The 23,063-nt window shown below is 41.4% G+C and overlaps 1 protein-coding gene across 1 annotated transcript in view; it reads left to right on the forward strand.

Moving 5' to 3' along the window:
- The window catches only part of LOC108981236 (membrane-associated progesterone-binding protein 4-like), a 34,233-nt gene extending 11,416 nt beyond the window's left edge, over nucleotides 1-22,817 (forward strand). Inside the window, exons 7-8 of the mRNA XM_035691319.1 lie at nucleotides 22,130-22,304; nucleotides 22,518-22,817. Coding sequence (XP_035547212.1) covers nucleotides 22,130-22,304; nucleotides 22,518-22,685 — 343 coding nt within the window. The 3' untranslated portion in view covers nucleotides 22,686-22,817. The remainder of the gene's footprint in view (nucleotides 1-22,129; nucleotides 22,305-22,517) is intronic.
- Nucleotides 22,818-23,063: the final 246 nt, after the last annotated feature.

Here is a 23,063-nt window from a genome sequence, read left to right on the forward strand (position 1 = left end):
GGGCTTGTCTTGACATGGCCCTGGCGTGCTGATGGCCAGGCCATGTGCTGTTGGTGCGCGCTGAGGCATGTCACTAGCCTCACCCTGGGCTGTCAAGGGCATGTCATGGCAGGGGCCATGGCATGTTAGTGGGGTTGTCTTGGGCATGTCATGGCAAGGGCCATGGGATGCCTGTGGGGCTATCTTGGATTCTTGGTGCTGTCAGGTGGGCACCATGGCCTGTTTGTGGGCCTGTCCTGGGTATGTCATGGTAGGGGCCATGGCATGCTTGTGGGCTTGCTGATGGCCTGCTGATGCTGCTGGGCAGGCTGGTGGGCGTTGGGGCTGACTGCTGGCCATGCTGGTGGGCATGCTGATAGGCACAGGGCTGCTGCTGGGCGTATTGGTGGGTGTTGGGCTACTGCTGGGCATGCCAAGGCATGTCAGGGACAGTGTCAAGGCATGTCAGTGGCTGTGTCAAGGGGTTGTCAAGGCTGAACCATGGCACTGTCAAGTGGGCAAATGTGAGCCATGTTCTAATTGACCTGTGCCATTCTTGCAATCTTCCTAGGGCATACACTAGAACCCTAGGGAAGTCCTCTAAGGTTGGCCTTGACCTCGGAAGTGGCCCAATCTTGATTGTCCATGCATGCCTAGGACCTTATTCTAGGGCAATTTTTGATGGGGTCTTTACACAAACACAATGGTGGCCAAAATATGGTGAATGGGAAGATTGAATGGATGCAAGGAAATATATAAACACAATGGAAAAGTATGAACACTCAAGAACTTGAATGAATACAAAGATAAACCAATCAACTTTGATTCACGAATTGCATAAAGATGAAAGGAAACCTCATATATTGATAAAATGAATCACACCAATTCACGAATTGCAAGGTATGATTCTCTCTTAAGGGATTCACGAATTGCATCCCAAAGAGCTGAAGTGCTAAGCACTGAAAATGATCTCAAGAATAATAAGCCGTCAATGGGAATTGTCAAAAGATGTAAAATAAATGACTAAGGGTCCTATTTATAGAGATTACAAAATGGAAACCCCCAAAAAGTACATTGAAAAATATTAAAATAAAAATAAAAGAAAGCAATAAGATAGTCTTGTAAGGGCCATGGTGGCCCGTTTCATGCATTGGCCCATGAGTGGGCTAGATTGATTCATGGCCCACGGCTGGGTTGGTCTGGCTCCTGGCTGGTGGGGCACGACAGGGTGTCGTGTATGGTCTGCTGGTGGTCATGGCAGGGTGCCATGCATGGGCCTGCTGGTGGGCACGACATGGTGTTGTGCATGGCCCGTTGCTGGGCATGGCAGGGTGCCTTGCGTTGGCTCTTCATGGCCCAAGCAGGTGGCCTGGGCGTTGGCTCTTCATGGCCCAGGCAGGTGGCCTAGGCATTGATTCTGCAAGGCATGGTGTTCCAAGCCTTCTTCATTGGCCAAGAGTTTTGGAAATAAAAGCCAATGATCTCTTTTTTTGAATCAAAACAACACCTATACCTTCCCCACTTGCATCGTATAAACTTCAAATGGCTTCTCAAAGTTGGGCAAAGTAAGCATGGGTGTCACGGTCATGACTCTTATCAAATCTTCAAATGCTTCTTTGGCTTCTTGGGTCCATTCAAAATTGTCTTTCTTGAGTAGGGAAGTATGTGCCTTAGCTATAGGCCCATAATTCTTCATAAATCTTCTATAGTACCCCGTCAAGCCCAAGAAACGCCTCAAAGCCAAAACATCTTTGGGTAATAGCCAATCAACCATTGCTTCAATATTTCTTTGGTCCACTTTCACCCCTTCATCCGAAATGAAATGCCCCAAGTATTCAAGCTCTTTTTCCATAAAAGCACATTTAGAAGCCTTTATGAAAAAATGGTGTTCTTCCAAGATTCTCATCACACTTTTCAAATGCTCCTTGTGTGCTTCCACGGATTTGGAATAAACCAAAATGTCATAAAAAAAAACAAGCACAAACCTCCTCAAAAGCAGCTTGAATATGGTATTTATAGCAGCTTGAAATGTAGAAGGAGAGCATTACATAACTCAAATGGCATCACTAGGTACTCATAATACTCGTAGTGAGTCCTAAACGCTGTCTTGTGCACATCATCTTCTCTTATCCTTATTTGGTGGTATCTGGCCCTCAAATGAAGTTTAAAAAATACCCTTGCCCCATGTAGCTCATCAAGCATTTTATCAACCATAGGGATAGGAAATCTATCCTTGACTATTGCCTCATTTAAGGCCCGATAATTCGTGCAAAATCTCCAAGTGCCATCTTTCTTTCTCACCAACAAGATCGGTGAAGAAAAAAGACTAGTACTCGGCCTTATCAAACCACCTTTCAACATGTCATCAACTTGTCCCTCAATCTCTTCTTTTTGGAAGTGTGCATACCGGTATGGAGGTACATTAACCGGTTTGTTCTCATCAATCAACACAATTCGATGGTCGAAGGGCCTAGTAGGTGGCAATGAAGTAGGCACCTCTAGAACCCTTCAAGACCTCTTGAACTTCCACGGGCAGCAAGGACAAGTCATCTTGTTTGTCCCATCTTCTATCTTCTCAATCTTAAAAACCAAATCCTCTTTGCTTAAAACAATGGCTAAGCAATGAGCTCAACCCTTACACAATTTCTCGAACATCAAAGCCTCACAAGAATTTACCTCCTTTGATGTCAATGCCATCCATATCCTCTTCTTAGACCCGAGCTTAAACTCCATGGTCATCTTGTGATAGTCATGCACTACTTTCCCAACGCCTCTAAGCCAAGCATTGCCCAACATTACTTCAAGTCCCACTAGTGAAAGGACATGCAAATCTGCCACTATCCTTGCTTCTTGGATGTTTCTCTTGACTTCCTTCACAAGCTCCTCACATTTTAACTTGTCTCCAATGGCAACTTTAACCTCAAAGGGTTCGATGGCATTCGGCTTCAACCCCACTTTGGTGACAATATTGGAGTTGATGAAGTTGTGGGTAGAACAACTATCTACCAACAAAGTGGCTTCAAAATTTTCAATCCATGCCATAACCCTCATTAAAGTGGGTTATTGTACTCCCGACATGGCATTGAGAGAAAGTTCGGCATCTTCATCTTCTTCACTAGGTTCAGCTTGATCTTGTTTGGACTCATTGTTTGAGGACTCATCATGATCATCCTTCTCAATCATTACATAAGATTTACTCGACTTACATGTATGTTCTTTACTCCACTTTTTCTCACACTTAAAGCATAAACCTTTCTTGATCCTCTTTTGAGAGCTTCTTCACTTCATATGGCTTGGGCTTAGAAGCCCCAACTTCAACCTCTTTACCATTCTAAGGAGTTTTGGTTTGCAAGGTTTTAGTGAACTTGCTCCCCATATCCCTAGATTGACGTTTCTCCAAAGAAGTACTATCTTCCAAAATCTTAGCCATTCTCATCACTTCTTGAATCTTGGTGGGTTGCTTCAATTTGATTTTCTTGGCTAACTAAGGCTTCAATCTATCAACAAAAGTGCCCACAAGGGCCTCCTCTGACCAACCTCTGCACCTTCCTTTCTTACCTCAACTTGGCAAGTTGGCCATGATAGTTAATAGTAGGGGATGGTCCAAATTGCATAAGCAATTTTTTCTCAAAAGTTGTCCATGCCATTCTCTTTCTTTCTTTCTCATATTGGTCCCTTATCTATCTCCACCACTTACTTGCTTTTCTCTCTTAAGTAAAAACAAGCCGTTGATACTGTCTCATGTCTTGGCACTTCATATGCATGAAAATAATGATCCACCTTGTCAAGCCACTCATAGGGATTCCCCATATTGAACTTAGGGAAATCTACCTTCGGTCTCTTTGGTCCCCGGTCATAAACCTGGTTTCCTTTTCTATCATCAGTGTTCATCTTCATACCTTTGGCCACGGTGGGCTCTCTCTCTATCATGGTTATGGTGCCTTCTACCAACATGGTCATCATGACCATTCGGTCTCTCATGATCAAACTCATACTCGGACTTCTAGAGTGGTTGCCTACGTTACGGATCCATCTTTCAACAACCACACAGTCATTCTGTACTCTTCCTCCTCTTCTAAACTCATGTTGTGGTAGCTCACGTACGGAACCCGTGACACTTGTCTTGGCCCCATCAACAAAGGCATCATGCCTTTGCATATTCAGACTAGGTGGTGGCCCTTGGCCATTTGTCTCCGTAAATCTTCTCTCAAGCCTCTCAAGGCTTGCATTTGTGTCTCGTCTCATGACATCCATGATCCTTCTATTCTCTTCAGTTTCTCAGCATGTGGCATTCAAGGCCATCCTTAGCTCGGCCAATGTAGTGGTGACCTCGCTAAGGACATTGTTAAACCTTGTGGTTTGCCCTTCCAAAACTTCAAGGCGTTCCCGGTTGGAACCACCTTGTTCCTCGGCTTCTAGCACGTCTCGGTTCATGATTCTTCAAATCTTGCAACTGCTTGCAAACTGAGTTTCGGTCTATCACTTGCAAACTAAGCTTGCAAACTGAACTTGCAAATTGAGCTTGCACACGGCAAAATTGGACAGCAACTCGGCTTGTGGAGCTTGTTCACGGCTTCACAAGTCCAACCTTGGGTCCCCCACCGTCAAGGGTGGTTGACCCCTCTTGCACAATTGTCAAACCTTGGATCCCCCACCTTCAAGGGTGGTCGATCCCTTCAAGTAACACTACTCCGTCCTCTACCTCAACCACCAAATTTCGTTTCACAAACAATAACAAAATAACAATGGAATCCCAGAGGGATTCCCCAACCAATTCACAAGGTTCAAGTTAATGCGTCGTTTACCTCAAGGAGAAGTGAAAACTTCTAAAAACCACTAAGCAAGAATCCTTTCAATGAAAGTACCAATTAATGTTAGGAATCTTGGTCTAGTCCCTAAACACTATATTCTTCCTTTCTTGATTCTCCTTGTGATGACCAAAGTGGCTAGCTCTCTTGCTTGACCTTGAAAAAGGTCCTTAGATTAATGGAGGTTTGGTGTTTAGTGATGAAATAGTGTATGATGGTGATGAAAAGGGTTATCTAAGTGATGAACCCAAGCACTTGAGTAATGAGGCACGTCTAGAGAAGAGACTGTTGAAGTTGGCGCCACTTGTGATGAGATTAGGGTTTGGATGATGAGTGAGGCTAGGGTTTGGATGGAAGAGTGTTTCCAAAATTGTAAAAGGCAATTTAGGAGTGATGGATTTCGGCTATGGCAAGATGGAATGGATTGATATGAAGAATGAGTAATTCTAAGATGATTCCTAGAATTAAGGGATCCACTATGGTAAGTATGTCCGATTGGCTAAGGATGAGAATAATCGAATATGGAAGGGAATTAGGATTCTAAGTTTAGGAATCCTTATATGGTAAGTAGGGTTTTCGGCTTTGGTAATTCGAGAATGGAATAAGGGAAATTAAGGGTGTAACCGAATATGGAAAGTAGGGTTGGCAATATGGTTGGCGTATGGAAGTGTTTGGGAGATGAGAATTATGCAAAAAAGTGTATGAACACAATGGAAAATATATGAACACTCAAGAACTTTGAATGAATACAAAAATAAACAAATCAACTTCGATTTAAGAATTGCACAAAGTTGAAAAGAAACCTCATATATTAGATAAAATGAATCACACATATTCACGAATTACAAGGTGTGATCCTCTATTTAGGGATTCACAAATTGCACCCAAAAGAGTCCAAGTATATAAGCATCGAAAATATGATCTCAAGAACAATATAGCCGTCCTCTAGGGAAATTGTCAAAAGATGTAAACTAAATGACTAAGGGTCCTATTTATAGAGATTACAAAGTGGAAATCCCCAAAAGGTTCCTTGGAAAATACTTAAATAAAAATAAATGAAAGCAATAAAATAGTCTTGCAAAGGCCATGGTGGCCAATGGCATGCAATGGCCCTAGATGGGCTAGTGTGGTTTATGGCCCACGGCTGGGCTGATCTGGCTCATGGTTGTTGGGGCACGACATGGTGCCGTGCAATGCTGATGGGCATGGCATGGTGCCATGCGTGGGTCTGTTGGTGGGCACGGTATGGTGCCGTGCATGGTTTGCTGATGGGCATGGCATGGTGCCATGCATGGGCCTGCTGGTGGGCACGACATGGTGCCGTGCGCTGATGTTGATGGGCACGACATGGTGGAGATGGATAAGAGACCAATATGAGAAAGAAAGAAAGAGAATGGGATGGATGGCTTTTGAGAAAGAATTCCTTATTCAATTTGTACCATCCCCTACTATTAATCATCATGGCCAACTTGCCAAGTTGAGGCAATAAGGGAAGGTGCATGTTTACATTGAAGAATTTAGACAACTTCAAACACTTGTGAGAGGTTGGTCCGAGGGGGCCCTTGTGAGCACTTTTGTTGATGAATTGAAGCCTTGGTTAGCCAAGGAAATCAAATTGAAGCCACCCACCAAGAACACTTATGTAGATTCTAAGGATGTTCTTAGAATTAAGGGATTGAAGATGAAAGATAGGATTTGGATTATGGCAAGAGGATGAGGATCTTTGGTTGGATTTGGAAAGATGGAGATGGGTGAGCTATGATTCCTAAATTGTAGGAATTAGTTTAGGGATTGATTGGGTTTCGGTTTTGGAAATGGAAGAAGGATTTGGAAATGGTTGACTTAAGTGATTCTAGGAAATGAGTGATTTGAGGGATTGAGTAGTTTGAGAGATTGAGTGATTTGAGGGAATGAGTTATTTGAATGATTGAGTGATTTTAGGGATTGGATGATTGGACTTAGAAGATGTGATGAAGAGTCCTAAAGGGTAGGAATTACCTTGTTGGATTTTAGGGTTTTGCTAGGGTTTAGTTGGATGAGGGGATGCTAGGGTTAGGATTCTTAAAGTTTAGGAAATCCTTATGGAAGGCTTAGAGTTTCCAAAATAAGGCAAGTTATGTATATGGAATGATGGAGGCAATCTGGATTTCGGCTAGGGCTAATGTGGATGGAGGGAGGCTAACTTTAGAAAGTGGGAAATATGGGAATTGTGAGATTGGAAAGATAGAGGCTTAAGTTATGTTTGATATGTGAGAAAATGCAAGAAAATATATTAACAACTAGGAAATATAAGAGCACAATGTATTTTTGGATTTTTGAATAGAGAATGGAAAATATAAGATTGAATGGAAAATAAACAAGAGATTGATAAAATGAATCAACACCTATTCATGAATTGCAAGGTGATGAAACATAAGATCGATAAAAAAAAAGATAAATGATTCAACACCTATTCACGAATTGTAAAGTGATGAATCAAAGATAAATAAATGGACAACACATATTCATGAATTGCAAGGTGTTAAACCTCTCATTGGGATACACGAATTGCACCCAAAAGAGCCCAAGTGTAAAAGTACCGAAAGTGTTTACAAGAACACACCAAACCGTTCTACAAAGGAAAATGTCAAATGATCAAAAAGCCAAAAAGATTCCAATGAAAATGTCTAAGGGTCCTATTTAAAACAATAACAACATAGGTGGGAAAATCCTAAAAGGTCCCCTTGTAAAATGAGTCTTGGGCGGGCTCCATGATAGCCCATGGCTAGGTTGGCCCTTGGTGGCCTTGGTTGGCTGATGGAGATCCAAGAAGGGCCATTCATAATGCCACTAGGAGGGCTAGGTGTGCCAAGGCTAAGAGGGTGACATTGGGGTGCATGCATGGCTCTGGTGATGGGTCCTTGGGTGTGACCAAGACAAGGTTAACTAGAGGAGGATCAAGTTGTTAACCAATTCCTTGATTTTAGGGGTTGGTTGGCAAATCCCTTGAACTTAGGAGAGGAGGCAAACCCCTTGATTTTAGGGGATTGGGCGGTTGCCAGAGGGTTGGCCGAATATCTCCTTCAAATTAGGGAGATTATCTATTTGTTAATTTGTTTGAGTTAATTTGTTTGAGTTTGTTTCCTTTATTTTAGGCATTTGATAAGATTGTTTCCTTAAACTTAAGAGTTTGAAAAGGGTGAACTAAGTGATGATCTCAAAGGATTGAGATAGGAGGCACAACTAAGATGGGAGCTCTTAGGGTTGGCGTCACTTGTGTTGTGTTTTAGGGTTTGGATGATGAGTGAGGTTAGGTTTTGGATGGAAGAAGGGTTCCTAAATTATTGGAGGTAATTTAGGAGATGATGGATTTGGTTATGAGATGTTGATTGATTGGATGAATGAGAGAATATAGGAGAGTTCCTAGAATTTAGGATCTCAATATGGCAAGTATGACCGGTTGGCCAATGATGGAAATAATCGGGTATGGGAAGGAAATAAGGATTCCTAAAGGAATCTTTATATGGCAAGTAGGGTTTTTGGCTATAGTCAAAGGAATTGGAAGAAGGGTATTTTAGGGTTATAGCTGAATATGGTAAGTGTGGAATGCACCACGGTGGGCGTATGGTGTGTTTGGGGAGATGTAATGTATGCAAGAAAATATGGATGAACAAGATGGAAAATATATGAACACTCAAGAACTTTGAATGAATACAATGATAAACAAATCAATTTCAATTCACGAAGTGTACAAAGTTGAAAGGAAACCTCATATATTGGATAAAATGAATCATACATATTCACGAATTGCAAGGTGATGATCATCTTCTTGGGATTCACAAATTTTACCTAAATAGCCCAAGTGCATAAGCACCGAAAATATGATCTCAAAACAATGTAGCCGTCCTCTAGGGAAATTGTCAAAAGATGTAAACTAAATAATTAAGGGTCCTATTTATAGAGATTACAAAGTGGAAACCCCCAATAGGTCACTTGAATTATAATTAAATAAAATAAATAAAGATAATAAAATAACATGGTCTTGCATGGCCAATGTGGCCCGTGACATGCAATGGCCCATGGATGGCCTAATGTGCATCATGGCCCACGGTGGGGCTGGTCTGGCTCATGTCTGATGGTGGGCACGACATGGTGTCCTACGTGGCTTGCTGATGGGCATGGCATTGTGCCATGTATTGGCTTGCTGGTGGGCAAAGCATCATGTCGTGCGTGGCCTGCTGATGGGCATGGCATGGTGCCATGCGTTGGCCTGCTGGTGGGGATGGCTTGGTGCCATGCACTGGCTCGGCATGGCCCAGGTAGGTGGCTTGAGCGTTGATGCTGCAAGGCATGGGCTGGTGCCATGCGCTGGATGGCATGCCACTAATCTCACCTGCGCTGGAGTAGTGTGCTGGATGACATGTTTGCTGAGGCATGCCACTAACCTTTTTGGCATGCTGCTGTGGGCGTTGAGGGCTGCCCAGCCATGACATGCCTGTTGGGCACTATGGGTTGTAAAGGGCATGTCAAGGCTGGTGCCGTGGCATGCCTGCTGGGCGCTGTCAAGGGCATGTCAGTATTGGTGTCGTGGCATGCCTGTTGGGCTACCTTGGGCGTGTTAGTGAGGCTGTCCTTGCATGTCAGCGACAATGTGATGGAAGCCTCACTCTCACTCAAGTGTTTGTGGGGTGCTGGGTGATTGAATCTAGGGTAACCTCAAGGCAACAAAAAGATCCCACCAATGGGTTGGTTGGTGAAAATTAAGACTAACTCAAGCTAGTACTCAATTTCCGAAAGGTAGAAGAGAAAATTCTCATTCATTCAAAATAGCATAATAATTAATTACAATGCAAAACCAAAATAAATAGTACTAGGGTTCGGCTAGCCCTTCCCCAATTATTCCCTCCAATGACATCTTTTGAAATCATAATCCCAAAACAAATCAATCTCCTAAATTTAAGGAAACAATCTTATCAAATGCCTAAAATAAAGGAAACAAACTCAAACAAATTAACAAATAGATAATCTCCCTAATTTGAAGGAGATACTCGGGCAACCCTCTTGCAACCGCCTAATCCCCTAAAATCAAGGGGTTTGCCTCCTCCCCTAAGTTCAAGGGATTTGCCAATCAACCCTTAAAACCAAGGAATTGACTAACAACCTGATCCTCCTATAGTTGACCTTGTCTTGGGTGCCCAAGGACCCATCACTCGAGCCATGCATGCACCCCAATGCCACCCTCCTAGCCTCGGCACGCCTAGCCCTCCTAGTGGCATTACTAATGATCCTTCTTGGATCTCCATCATAGTGTCAAGGGCTTGAGGACAATGTCGAGGCGTGGCCCGAGGCCACTTTCCTAGGGGTTCTGACATCAGCGCGCAGCGCAGGATTAGCCCCAGCGCCAAGGCCATGCCAGCCACACACTAGCAGCCATGCCAACCATGTTAGCCATGCCCATGGCCCATAAGGGCCAATATATGACACGTGCCATCATGGGGCCCACCCAAGACCTATTATACAAGGGGGCCTTTTCGGGTTTTTCACTTATCTTATTGCTTTAAATAGGACCTTAGACATTTCATTTTACTTCTTTTGGTATATTTCCTTTGTGGGCGGTTTGAGTTGTGTTTTTGTGATTATTTCGGTGCTTTTGCACCTGGGTTACTTGAGTGCAATTCATGAATCCCAATGAGAGAGTTAAAACCTTGTAATTCGTGAATAGACATTGACTCATTTTATTAATCTCTTGTTTATTTTCCATTCAAGCTTCATATCATCCATTTATCAATCTTTTGCAAATTTTTCATTCTCCATTCAAATATCCAAAAATACATTGTGTTCTTATGTTTTCTTGAATGTTCATATATTTTTACGCATTTTCTCGTATATCAAACACATCCTAAGCCTCCATCCATCCAATATCACATTTCCATAATTTTCACATTCCAAATATAGCCTTTCTTCCATTCCCACAAATCCTAGCCGAAACCTCCAAGAGTTCTATAAGGTTAATTCCTACATTTTAGAAATTCTCACCTCATCTTTTAAATCCAATCCCTAAAATTACTCATTCCCTAGAATCACTTAAGTCAACCAAAGACCTTCATCTTTTACCATATTCAAATCTCATCTTCCATCTCCAAATCCATTAATTCGAGGAACAACCATAGACTCATTCAAACTCTACCAACTCATTCCTTCCAAGCCTTAGCTGATTCCCATCATCCCTAAATCACCTCCAACAATTTAGGAGTCCTAGCCACACTCATCGACCTCCTTCCAAACCCTAGCAACCCATCCTACACTCTAACCCTAATCTATCACTTCCCAAATTAGTAATCCCCCTTAGCCACTACCCAAAATCCTAGCTTCACTTCACCATACCAACTCCAAGTATCATCCAAGTGGTGCCAATATCAAGGGCAACCTTCAAACCGTTTCACATTGCATCAAATACACGAAATCATCACTTAGATCACTCATTATCATTATCATTTCCACCACTAAACACTATACTTCCATCAACCTAGGGACCTTCCATTGCGATCATACGTTCAAGGCCAAGCAAGTTGGCAAGGCACACTCGGTCATCACAAAGACAAGGCTAGCTCGCGGACCTCTAATGTTTAGGGACTAGACCGATATCCCTAACAAGCGTGCGCAACATCAACATGTTAAGGACCTCGGTCTAGTCCCTAAACATTAGGGTCTGCTAGCTTGCCTTGTCTTGTGATGACCGAATGATTCTTGCTAACTTGCTTGGCCTTGAACTAATTGTGGCAATAGAGGGCTTCTAGGTTGATGGATGTATGGTGTTTAGTAGTGGAAATGATGATGATGAGTTGGGGTGATCTAATTGATGAATTTGTGTGTTTGATGCAATGTGAAATGGCTTGATGATGGTCCTTGGTATTGGCACCACTTGGGTGATGTCTAGGATTGGTATGGTGAAATTAGGCAAGGGTTGGGGTGGTGGCTAAGGGGTATTACGAAGTTGGGAGGAGTTGGATTAGGGCTGGTGTGTAGGATGGGTTGCTAGGGTTTGGAAGGATGTGGATGAGTGAGGCTACGACTCAATCGACTAAAGCTTGGAAATGAGGATTTGGTGGTGTTTGAATGAGTTTAGGGTTGTTCCTAGAATTTAAAGAATATGACAAGAGGATGAATGTCTTTGGTGGGATTGAGTGATTCTAGAGTCGAAGTGATTTAAGGGATTGGATTTAGAAGATGAGGTGAGGATTCCTAAAATGTAGGAGTCCTTGTGGGACTCTAGAGTTTCGGCTAGGGCTAATTTGGATGAAGGGAGGCTAACTTTGGAAAGTGGAAATTATGGAAAATTTGGGATTGGAAAGATGGATGCTTAAAATGTGTTTGTGAGGTAAGAAAACACAAGAAAATATATGAACAAATTAGAAAATATAAGAATAAACTATGGATAATTTGGATATTGAATAGAGAATGGAAAATATGCAAGAGATGGATAAATGAATCAACACCTATTCGCGATTTGCAAGTTGATGAAACAAAGATAGATAAATGGAACAACACATATTCACGAATTGCAAGGTGATTAAACAAAGATAGATAAATGGAACAACACCTATTCACGAATTGCAAGGTGATGATCCTCTCATTGGGATTCACGAATTGCACGCAAGTAGGCTCTAAGTGCAAAAACACTGAAAGTAATCTCAAGAACAAATAAATTGTCCACAATCGAAAAATGTCAAAATATACAAATGAAATGACTAAGTGTCTTATTTAAAGCAAGAATATAGTGGGAAATCCTAAAAAGGTTCCTTTGTAAATTAGGCCTTGGTGGGCCCCACGTTGGCCCTTGGCATGCGTTGGCCCATGGTGGCCTAGGCTGGCCCACAGGATGGCTGGCGTTGCTAAGCTTGTTGCTGGCCTGGGGGCTGGATAGCACGGCCTAGGCTGGGGGGCCTAAGCATTGGCCTGCAGCTGCTGCTGTGGCATGGTGTGACGCCCTTAGATTTTGCTTGGGATCAGACGAACATCCAAAGCGTCGGGACATGCAACACAAGATTACCTGGTCCCATTCATGACATATAAAATGCAATGTTTCTAAAATGCATATAGCATTATACAATATTCACAGCAGATAATTTTTTTGAGCAATATTGTACACCAAACTTATAATATTTCAAATAGTTAAAACATAAATCATGCATACTTAAAACATCGACGATTACAGCACGGGTCTCAGAAGACTGTAATCTCAAAACAACGGGATCTAGCTCCATACTATCCAAAGACCTAACTATGGAGGCTGCAATCTTCGTGTTGCGTCTACAGCGTCTAATCAACCTCCTCTAGTCTGCCAGTGTCTGCTCCCTATTCTGATCCTGACACATCGCCTACCATTCGAGGGGAATGGTAGTTGGGACTACTACGGTGATATTTGATTACAAATCTCAGTAAGTTAATAGGAAACTTCCACACAAGTTAATGATGCATGCATGACAGTAAAAACATGAATGCATAATCAAAGTCATAAGTAAGCATATCATAACTTGACATATAGCATAACATAAATGACATAACTTGAACTGAAACTGAAACTTAATTTGACGTGACATGGCATATACGTGAATTTAAAACATAACATGGACTAGCAACATAATATGAATGTGAACTTAAAACATAACATGACTTGAAATATAACATGAACATGAACATATATAATTTGAACATGAACTTGAACATAACATGAACTTGAGCACAACATAACATAAACGTGAACTTGAAACATAACGTGAACGTGAACATGACATAACATGAACGTAAACTTGAACATAACATGAACATGAAATTATTGTCTCATGGGGTCAACATGATTGCGTATTCTTATCTCATGGGGTTACCATGATTGCGTATTCTTATCTCATGGGGTTACCATGATTGCGTATTCTTATCTCATGAAGTTACCATGATTGACATGAACTTAAAACTTAATATGAACGTAAACTTGAACATAATATAACGTGAAACATGACTTAAATGTGAAATACATGAACTTTGTAATCTTATTCAATAGACTTAATTAATAAAAGTGACCATACGGGTGCTACACGGGTCCCCTTGAGCTGTGTCCCTGCCAATTACCGTATCACAACACATATGTCTATACCAACTGTGAGTGCGTTAATATGTACTCCACAGTTGCTGTGGCCCCGCGTATTCTACGTGTCACAATTGTTGTATCTCACGTAGTGTATACTCCACAGTTGTTGTGGCCTCATGAATTGTTTGTGCCACACTTGCTGTAGACACACATAATATAAAGTATGGCTCCGTCGGCGTAAGTGTCTGGCGCACTCTGGTGACCAGCTAGTTAGGCCCCATTCGCAGCTTGTTGACTGTACTTCGTCAATCCAGGGAATTTCACCTATTTAGACACTTCAGCGTGAAGAAATGAGCTCCACTAGGATATTACCCTATCCTAGTGCTTAGAGTCGTGATTGATATGAATAACTTAACTGTCATACATGTCATTTCGTAACGTGACGTGAGATGAACATAAGACGACATATATGACATACTTTGAGACATAAATATAACAAATAACATTTCTTAACATGGCATACATGTAACAGACAATATTTTGTAACATGGCATAACATGTAATAGACTATTTCGTAACATTGCATAATATATTACAGTGAATATTATGTGACATGACATACATGTAACAAATAACATACGTAATGTGACATACTTGCAACAGATAGTAACATGAGACATAATATATAGTGTAACAGATAAATATTTCATGACAGAATAATTCGTGTAATAGATAAACATCGCATGACATGGCATATATAACAACATAAGAACATAAATTGTAGTTCCCTTACCCATCACACATACACAGTAAATTGATAGTAAGTTAAGAGCTAACTTACCTCGATTGTCGTGTTCTACGAGAATAAAGCGTGAAACACGAGAAACTATAACAGAGTATGCTAAAAGTTAAAAATTTAATTACTAACATTTGGAAAAGTGAAAAGGGACAACTTAGAGTAAAATTACCATTTTATCCTCTATATATGGAAAAATAACCATTTTATTCCTAACTTAAGGATTTCACATCCTAACTCCAAAAATTACCAAAATTTACATTCCTCATGAAAATTTTGTCTTAGACTCAAATATCAACTCAGAAAAATTTAAAACCATTTACAACTATGGAAAACTCACAATGGTCGAAACATTCATAGGCAATTTCTCTTGATTTTGGTTGCAATTTTTTCCATCTTCAAAACCCATGATTAAACTAAAATTTTGTAACAAGGATCTTCCTATCCTAAGTTTAAAAATACATTTAAAATATCCATTAAGAAAAGCTAATCATCAACACTAAACTTTTTGTAAAAAGAACCAAACTTTTTAAAAAAAAGTAAACCCTTAAATCACAAGTTTCGGCCTTAATAAAAACATCTCCAAGAATTCAAAAAAAAATCAATCTTACTTCTAACATATTCATAACATCATCTTAAGATCAACCATACTTTAAATCATCAAACAAAAGATACCAAAATCACAAAACAATCCTTGGAGTTTTTGGTTTTACACTTAGTCCAAAAATAAAAACTTTTCTCTCAACTAACTTTGATCAATCTCTTGATCCATCGCTTAAAGACATGTGATCTTCAAACTAAAACATCTCATGGTTTAAAAATGTGTCCTAAAGAAGATCCAACTATCAAACTTAAAATCACATGGCTAGAACTCAATAAAACATGGATCTAACCCAACAACATCAAATCTTATGCCTAACCGAAATCTTCTTGTATAGAAAAAATCAAATCTTTAAAAATAATACTAAATATATTTAAAATAACATCCTAACATGTATATAAAAGGATTAAGATCATCACATAAAAATATCAAAGCTTTTGGAATAAGATCAAACCACAAAATATTCGAATTTTCACAAAACAAAAACTGTTTTTCCACTTTCAGTTTTCAAGTTTTTAAATCTAAGGAAATCTATCATTAAAAGCTTTATTCATGCAACAAAACCTCAATGAACATTCATAAACACATGCTAACACTCCATAAAATTTTTGGACCAAGATATGTCCATTAGCTTGGTCAAAAATTTCAAAACATATAATACTCTTCAGTTTCACGCCATAATGACCTTTCCATGGTTAAAAATACTTTTAACAGATCAAATGAGCATGAAATGAGACTAATAAGATATCCACGGAAACTAGACTCAAAGAAGAACAAGTTTTATGAAGGAGTCATCGTGAGAAAATACTTACAAAGGGTAAAAAATGGCTACGCAAAAAGATCTAGAAATCTGCCCGAGAGAGTTCTTTTGGGTTTCTCTCTATGAACGGGGGGAAGAAGTGATAAAATGGAGAGAAGTGTGTCTTGTACGACTTTAGACTCTTGGAGGGGGAAGTTATGGGATTGAAAGACCCTTGATTGGAATTGGCTATGTGGCATAAAGTGGAGAGTAATTAGAACAAAGGACTGCCTGCAGCAGCTGTGAGAGATGGAGGTTGATTGAGTGAACTTCTCCTTTACATCAAGGCACTAATGGGTGCAGCCAATGGCAGTGGATGGTTTGCCATGTGGGGGAGGAAACTTCTTCAAGAAGTTATGCCAAGGTGGTCAAATTCGTGGGCCTTGGCGGGCCCCTACCAAGTGGGTTTCAATTTGGGGTTTGAAGGTGGTTTGGTTAGGATTTGAGATGTTATCAAGCCCAAAACTAATTTTTTTTGACCCAATCAAAATTTTGAAGGTTTAAAAAGTTGGATAATGATGTCATAATAAGAATTTGATTAATTAATAGCATGTAGAAGTGATTTAATTAAGTGATTAAACATAATACTAAAAATCGGATTAGAAAGGGTTTGGATGCCAACTTTAGGGTTTGCGAAACCCTTTAGGGTTTTGGTTAAAACCAAAGTTTTAGGGTTTCAATTAGATTCCAACCATTCAGAGTTTCGCTAGGATTGAAAGTTTATTTGGTCTGGCACAATTTGGTCGAACAGATGAAACACAATTTTGCTTAGGTGGCATAATCTCACACATTGACTTCCTTCACAAATCCATCTAATGGTTTCTATTTGTGTCAAGTGTTTAATATCATTCACTATGAGTGGCTAAGATCTTGTCTAGTGTCCAAATAAAACTTCTCTAACCTAATCTGGACATTCCATACTGAGATTTTGAAAACACCGCATTGGGTGCGTTTATCGATGTTACTATTCACTCAAAAAAAAATGCATAATAAACTTAGTATTGAAAAATTCTAAGTATTTATATTAACCTATAATGAAAATTTTTTACCGAAATTTAACCCTGAAGTGCCCCTAAAAATAATTTCAGAATTTCGAACAAGTGTTTTGTCCGAAATTATGAAAATGAGCTATTGCGTCATAAAATCATAAATAATCAACTGAGTCTAATGGCGTAGACCAAAACACATTCTGACACTTTTAACTATCTCAAATAATTGAACTCATATTTCTAGCACCATAGTGAGTGATAACACTGACTATGTTGATAGAATAAAACTTGCACGATTGCTCGATTCGTAAAAACTTATGGAGTTTTCACGAGATTCCTAAAGTCAATAGAAATTTTACCAATGAATTTCTAGCAGGCTGTTACACATGGCCCTGGCAAGGGGCTTGGGTGCTGGTTGTGCAGTTGCTATTGTTGCTGGCATGGCATGGCCCAAGTAGGGGCCTGGGCGTTGGCCTGGGCTGGTGTTGCGCGTGCGCTGGCTATGCTGCACGCTGGGCTGTGTGATACCCCCATATGATATGGATAAGGGTAGGTGGTGTATGGGATCCCACATTGCTTGGGAAGGAGAAGTTTTTGCTCTTTATAAGGTTCCAATGGAGCTCCAATTGTATCATTGACTAGTCCTTTTGGAGTATAGCCCATGTTGTTTGGGCCTTCCATTGGGGCGTTACAAATGGTATCAGAGCCTATCCCAACTAGAAATGTGGGACTTGAGCCGTGCCACCTACAATGGATAGGCTCGACGAGGACGTCGGGAATTTAAGGGGGGTAAATTGTGATACCCCATATGATATGGATAAGGGTAGGTGGTGTATGGGATCCCATATTGCTTGGGAAGGAGAAGTTCTTGCTCTTTATAAGGTTCCAATGGGGCTCCAATTGTATCATTGACTAGTCCTTTTGGAGTATAGGCCATGTTGTTTGGGCCTTCCATTGGGGCGTTACAGGCTGGCTGTCACTAACCTCGCTGGTCCTCCTGGGCGTGTGTCCTGGCAAGTCAGCAACAGTGTCAAGGGGCTGTCCTGGCTTGTCAGCGACAGTGGCAAGGCATGGGCAGCTTGGCCATGGGCCACTTTTCTTGGGGTTCTAACATTCCCCCTCCTTTCAAGCACATCCTTGCCCTCAAGGATCAAATGTGAAAATCTCAGTCCCAAGTCATCATAATCCTCCCAAGTAGCCTCTTCCCTTGGCACTCCTCTCCATTGAATCAACACTTGCCACATCTTCCTCCTTTTCCTCCCCCTTGTTACAACTCTATTGTCAAGTGCTTCTTTTGGTTGCAAAAGCATTCTTCCTTCATCATCAAAGCTAGGCAACCCCTCTACAATGAGCCTAGGGTCCCCAATCCTCTTCTTTAACACCGTTACATGAAAAACCGGGTGGAGTTTTGATGTTGGAGGAAGTTCCAACCTATAAGCCACTTCTCCCAACCTCTCTATCACCTTGAAAGGCCCATACCTTTTGGACAGCTTCAAACTAAGCTTCTTCCTCAAGGTCTTTTGCCCATACGGTTGTAACTTCAAGTACACATAATCCCCCACTTCGAAGGCAACTACACTCCTCCCTTGGTCATAGTATTTTTTCATTCTCTCTTGAGCTCCCTCTTCACTTTCATTAAGATCTCATCTCTAGTGATCAACTCGCTTTCTAGTTCATCATTCTTAGCCGTTCCTTTCTTATAGTTCACCAAGATGGGTGGTGGCCTTCCATACACAACCTCAAAAGGACTCCTTTGGATGGAAGGGTGAAATGAAGTATTGTACCAATACTCGGCCCAAGTCAAATAATCACCCCAGTTCATTTGCTCTTCATGACAAAAACACCTTAGATATTGCTCAAGTGCCCTATTTACCACCTCGGTTTGCCCATCGGTTTGAGGCTGGTAAGAGGAACTCGCCTTCAATTTGCTCCCTTGTAACTCAAAAAGTCCCTTCCAAAAGGTGCTCATGAACACCCTATCTCTATCGGTCACAATACTCTTAGGAAACCCATGGACCTTCACAACATTGTCAACAAATGTCACCATGTAAGGATGCTTGAGAGGAATGAAATGAGCATACTTACTAAGGCGGTCCACCACCATCAAAATCACCTCATAGCCACTACAAATAGGTAGCCCCTCCATAAAGTCCATTGTCAAGTCCTCCCAAATTAAGTTTGGAATTGGCAATGGTTGTAAGAGCCCAAATGGAGGTCTTGTATCATACTTGGCCTTTTGACAAACATCACACTCGGCCACTAGCTTCTTCACCGCCTTCTTAAGTCCTTCCCAATAAAAGAAGTGTTTCACCCTTATGTATGTTCTCAACCACCCCGAGTGTCCCCCCTTTCTAGAATTTAGGGATTAAAAAATGGAATATTGGGTTTGGATCCTAAATTATAGGACTTGCATATGGGGTTGGGGTTTTCGGCTATAGCAATTGGGATGGATGAATGGTTATATTAGGAAATATGATAATATGAGGAATCAAAAATATAGGATGAGGTTAGGATATGTTTGATATGCGAGAAAGTACAAGAAAATATATGAAAATGCAAGAAAATATATGAGCAAGGATGGATAATTGGATGTTAAATGGAGAAATACTCATAAGATAATCATGGAATCACCACCTATTCACGAATTGCAAGGTGATGCTCTCTCCTTGGGATTCATGAATTTCACCCAAGAAGCCCAAGTGCAAAAGTACCGAAAAATGTCAAGAACAACTCAAATCATCCACAAGGAAAATGTTGGCATGATGCCCGCAGGCAGGGTGTTAGGGATCTCGTTCAAGTCCCTAAACACTATGTTCTCCACGCCAATAGGGTTGATGTCATGACCGAACCTCCGTTCCTCTCTTGCTTGATTCTCGAACAATGGTGGTCAAGGTGACTACTTAGATGAGATTTGGTTAAGTGTTTAGGCTAGGTTGGATGTATGAGATGGTAAAAAGGGTTGGTAAAGTGTATGGAAGCAAGGGTGAAAAGTGGAGCATGGTAACAGGGTAGAATGAGGTTAGCGCCACTTTGGATTAGGTTAGGGTTTGGAAGTAAGGAGGTGGGCGGCTAGGGTTTGTGTTTAGGGTTTAGGAACTAGGGCAAGGCTTGGGCGGCTAGGGTTGGCCGAACAAGCTTTGGGGAATGATTGATGGAAGTTCCTAAAATCAAGGAATTCAAATGGGATGATTTGGCCGAATGGGGTAAGTGTTTGGGTCAACTAGGGATTCCTAAATTATAGGAATCCTAGTTTGAAAAGTGGAGTGGGCGGCTATGGAGAATGATGTTCGGCTACTAGGGTTGGAAGAGTCCAACAATTTATGGAAAGTAGACTAACACTAGGTTAGTCGACTTTTATGAGTAAAATGGATTGAATAGCCGAAATTGTGGATGAACACCAAGAACAATTTGAAAAACACTCAAGAACACAAGTAATAACACTTATGCCTTGAATAATAAAAATAAACACTAAGATAATTCAACCTTGATTCACGAGTTGCAGAAGTATTGAATAAACCTCATATATTGATAAACCAACTTGGATTCATGAATTGAACCAAATTGCAAGAACAAGATAATCGAACTACACTTATTCAAAGAATTGCAAAGTGTAATCCTCTTCTTAGGATCAACGAATATCATCCAAAAAGCCCAAGTGCAAAGGCACTGAAAATGATCTCTCAAACAATAGTTCCCTCACTAAGAGTTTTGCCAAAAGATGTGAATGAAATGACTAAGGGTCCTATTTATAAGTTACAACTTGGAAACCTCCAATAGGTCCCTTGAAAGTAAATAATAATTAAATAAATAAATAAAACAATAAGATAGAGCTATGGACTAAACCATGGTGTGACATGCACGGGCCCATGGTGGGCTAAGTGGTTGCATGTTGGTTGGTCCATGGCTAAGTGATTCGGCATGGCCCAAGCTGGTGGCTTGGGCGTTGGCTGCATGGCAAGGGCTGGAGCCGTGCGCTAGATGGCATGCCTAGTGGGCATGCCACTGGCCTGCTCCGCAAGGCACGGGCTGGAGCCGTGCGCTGGATGGCACGCCGTGGGGCGTGCCACTAGCCTCGCTGGTGTGCGGTAGGATGGGCGTGGGCATGCTGGCGTGCGGCAGGAGGGCCATGGGCACGCGAGCGTACGGCAAGGTAAGTCTAGGAGTGCGCGCGGGCTGGACTGCCTGTGCGGCGCATGGGCGCCCGCATGGTCTTGCGGCACAAAGGTGTGCGCAGGGCCACGCGGCCCACTGATGTGCGCACGGGCCTGCGCACTAGGAAGCGCCTGGGCGTGCAGCCCGCTGGGGCGCATGATGCCGCGCGCATGGGCGTGCAGCCCCCTGATGTGCGTGATGCAGCGCGCATGGGCACGCGGTGCTGTGCTACGCGCATGCTAGCCTCGCTAGCCCGCATGCTGGGTGCCCCGTGGGTGCCATCGCACGGGCCAAGGCATGCATGCATGCTGGGCGCCCCGTGCATGTCACCCCACGAGCCAAGGCATGGTTGTGGGTTAGCCAAGGTGTATGTTCCCAGCATGACTAGGGCATGTGAGGCCCCTCTAGAGGCAACTCGACGTGGGGGTCTAACACAGGGCCTGGGCATGGCCTGTTGCTGCGTCTTAACCGTGCCAACTCATGCCAACATGTTCCCTATTGCCACATTGCATTCCTTAAAAAAATCAAAACAAAACAAGAAAATTAAATTAAATTAAAAAAAAAGTGTAAAACTCCTCCGTCCAAGGCATGGATCCACTTGTTCCCTTGGGATGGATCATGAGATATGGGCTAATTTTGTATGTACCATATTTAGCAAATCCATCAGCTCAGTACAAAATACAGCATCATGGTTACAACATGAGCAAAACAGGCATCTTACTGATTTGGAGTCTAATATAGTGGTAAATATGATGCTGTAAATATTAGAAAATATAGGAGAATTTGCTTTGGGCATTACTAAATGTGCCAAGTATGTTGCTGTAAATCAGCATCGAGGTTGGTAAATGATTGTAATGCTTTGATCAAATTTATGGTTACATGAAAATCTTGGATGGAGCACCATACTTGGTATTGACTCAGTGCTGAACTCCTATTTTCAGATTTATTGGCAAGTTAGTAGGTCGTTACTATGACAGCCATGGAAACCCAACAAAATATTTGAAAGGAGTTGAAGTGAAGGCTGCGAGAGGTGCACAGCTTTTGGAGAAACAGAAGATTGAAGAAGCCAAACAACTCAGTTGCAATTCGAGGTGGAGCCAGGACAGTGGAGGAGAGGTATGCGTTTTCATGATTGACTTGGGAGCAATATCTTACTGCTTTCTAACTGTTGTGTATTCGTCTCAGTTTTGATAATACATGTCAGGCAGATTGTGGAGTTAGTAACTATCTCGTCAAAAATAGTTATTAAATGACTCAGACGTTTCATGATAATTGAACTGACATTTTAATGTTCTATGAGTTATATCTCTTATTGTGATTTTGTGTTAGGTTTGGTGCGATGTTGGCGTCCCAAGGTTAGTCCAGAGGCCACTGGAAATTGCTTTGACTGGGAAGATGAGTAAGCGCTGTGTTTGCTTTAAAGAGGATCAACTGGACCAGCCAGGGCTGGAAGTTTATGATGGATGTGACTTCCTTGCCATGACTTGCCGAGTTTAAGTTAGGTTGTAATGGTTTTACTAGCAGAGATAAGGTTAAATCTTCCTGAATGTATAAACAAGTCTTTCATAGTTATTTATTTATTTTTATTTTTTTTATATAAAAAAAAAAAAGAAGGTAAAAAATATCAAAGACATAATAACACAAGATTACATCCTTGGGACAATTTGTGACTACATGAGCTCTACCTTTAATTTTTTTCTTTAAAGCCATATGGGAATGCCTTTTCACTGTTATATCTCTCTTTAACAGATTTGTGATTCTTGATTAGCATGCTTAATGTCATAACATTGTGGAATTACTTGCCCTTGCTTGAAACAGATGATAACCCTTTACTCAATAATCTCTCAACCTAGCCATCTTTGTGAGAGTTTCGTG

This window comes from Juglans regia, chromosome 6 (assembly GCF_001411555.2).
Source record: "Juglans regia cultivar Chandler chromosome 6, Walnut 2.0, whole genome shotgun sequence".
Classification (NCBI taxonomy): domain Eukaryota; kingdom Viridiplantae; phylum Streptophyta; class Magnoliopsida; order Fagales; family Juglandaceae; genus Juglans; species Juglans regia.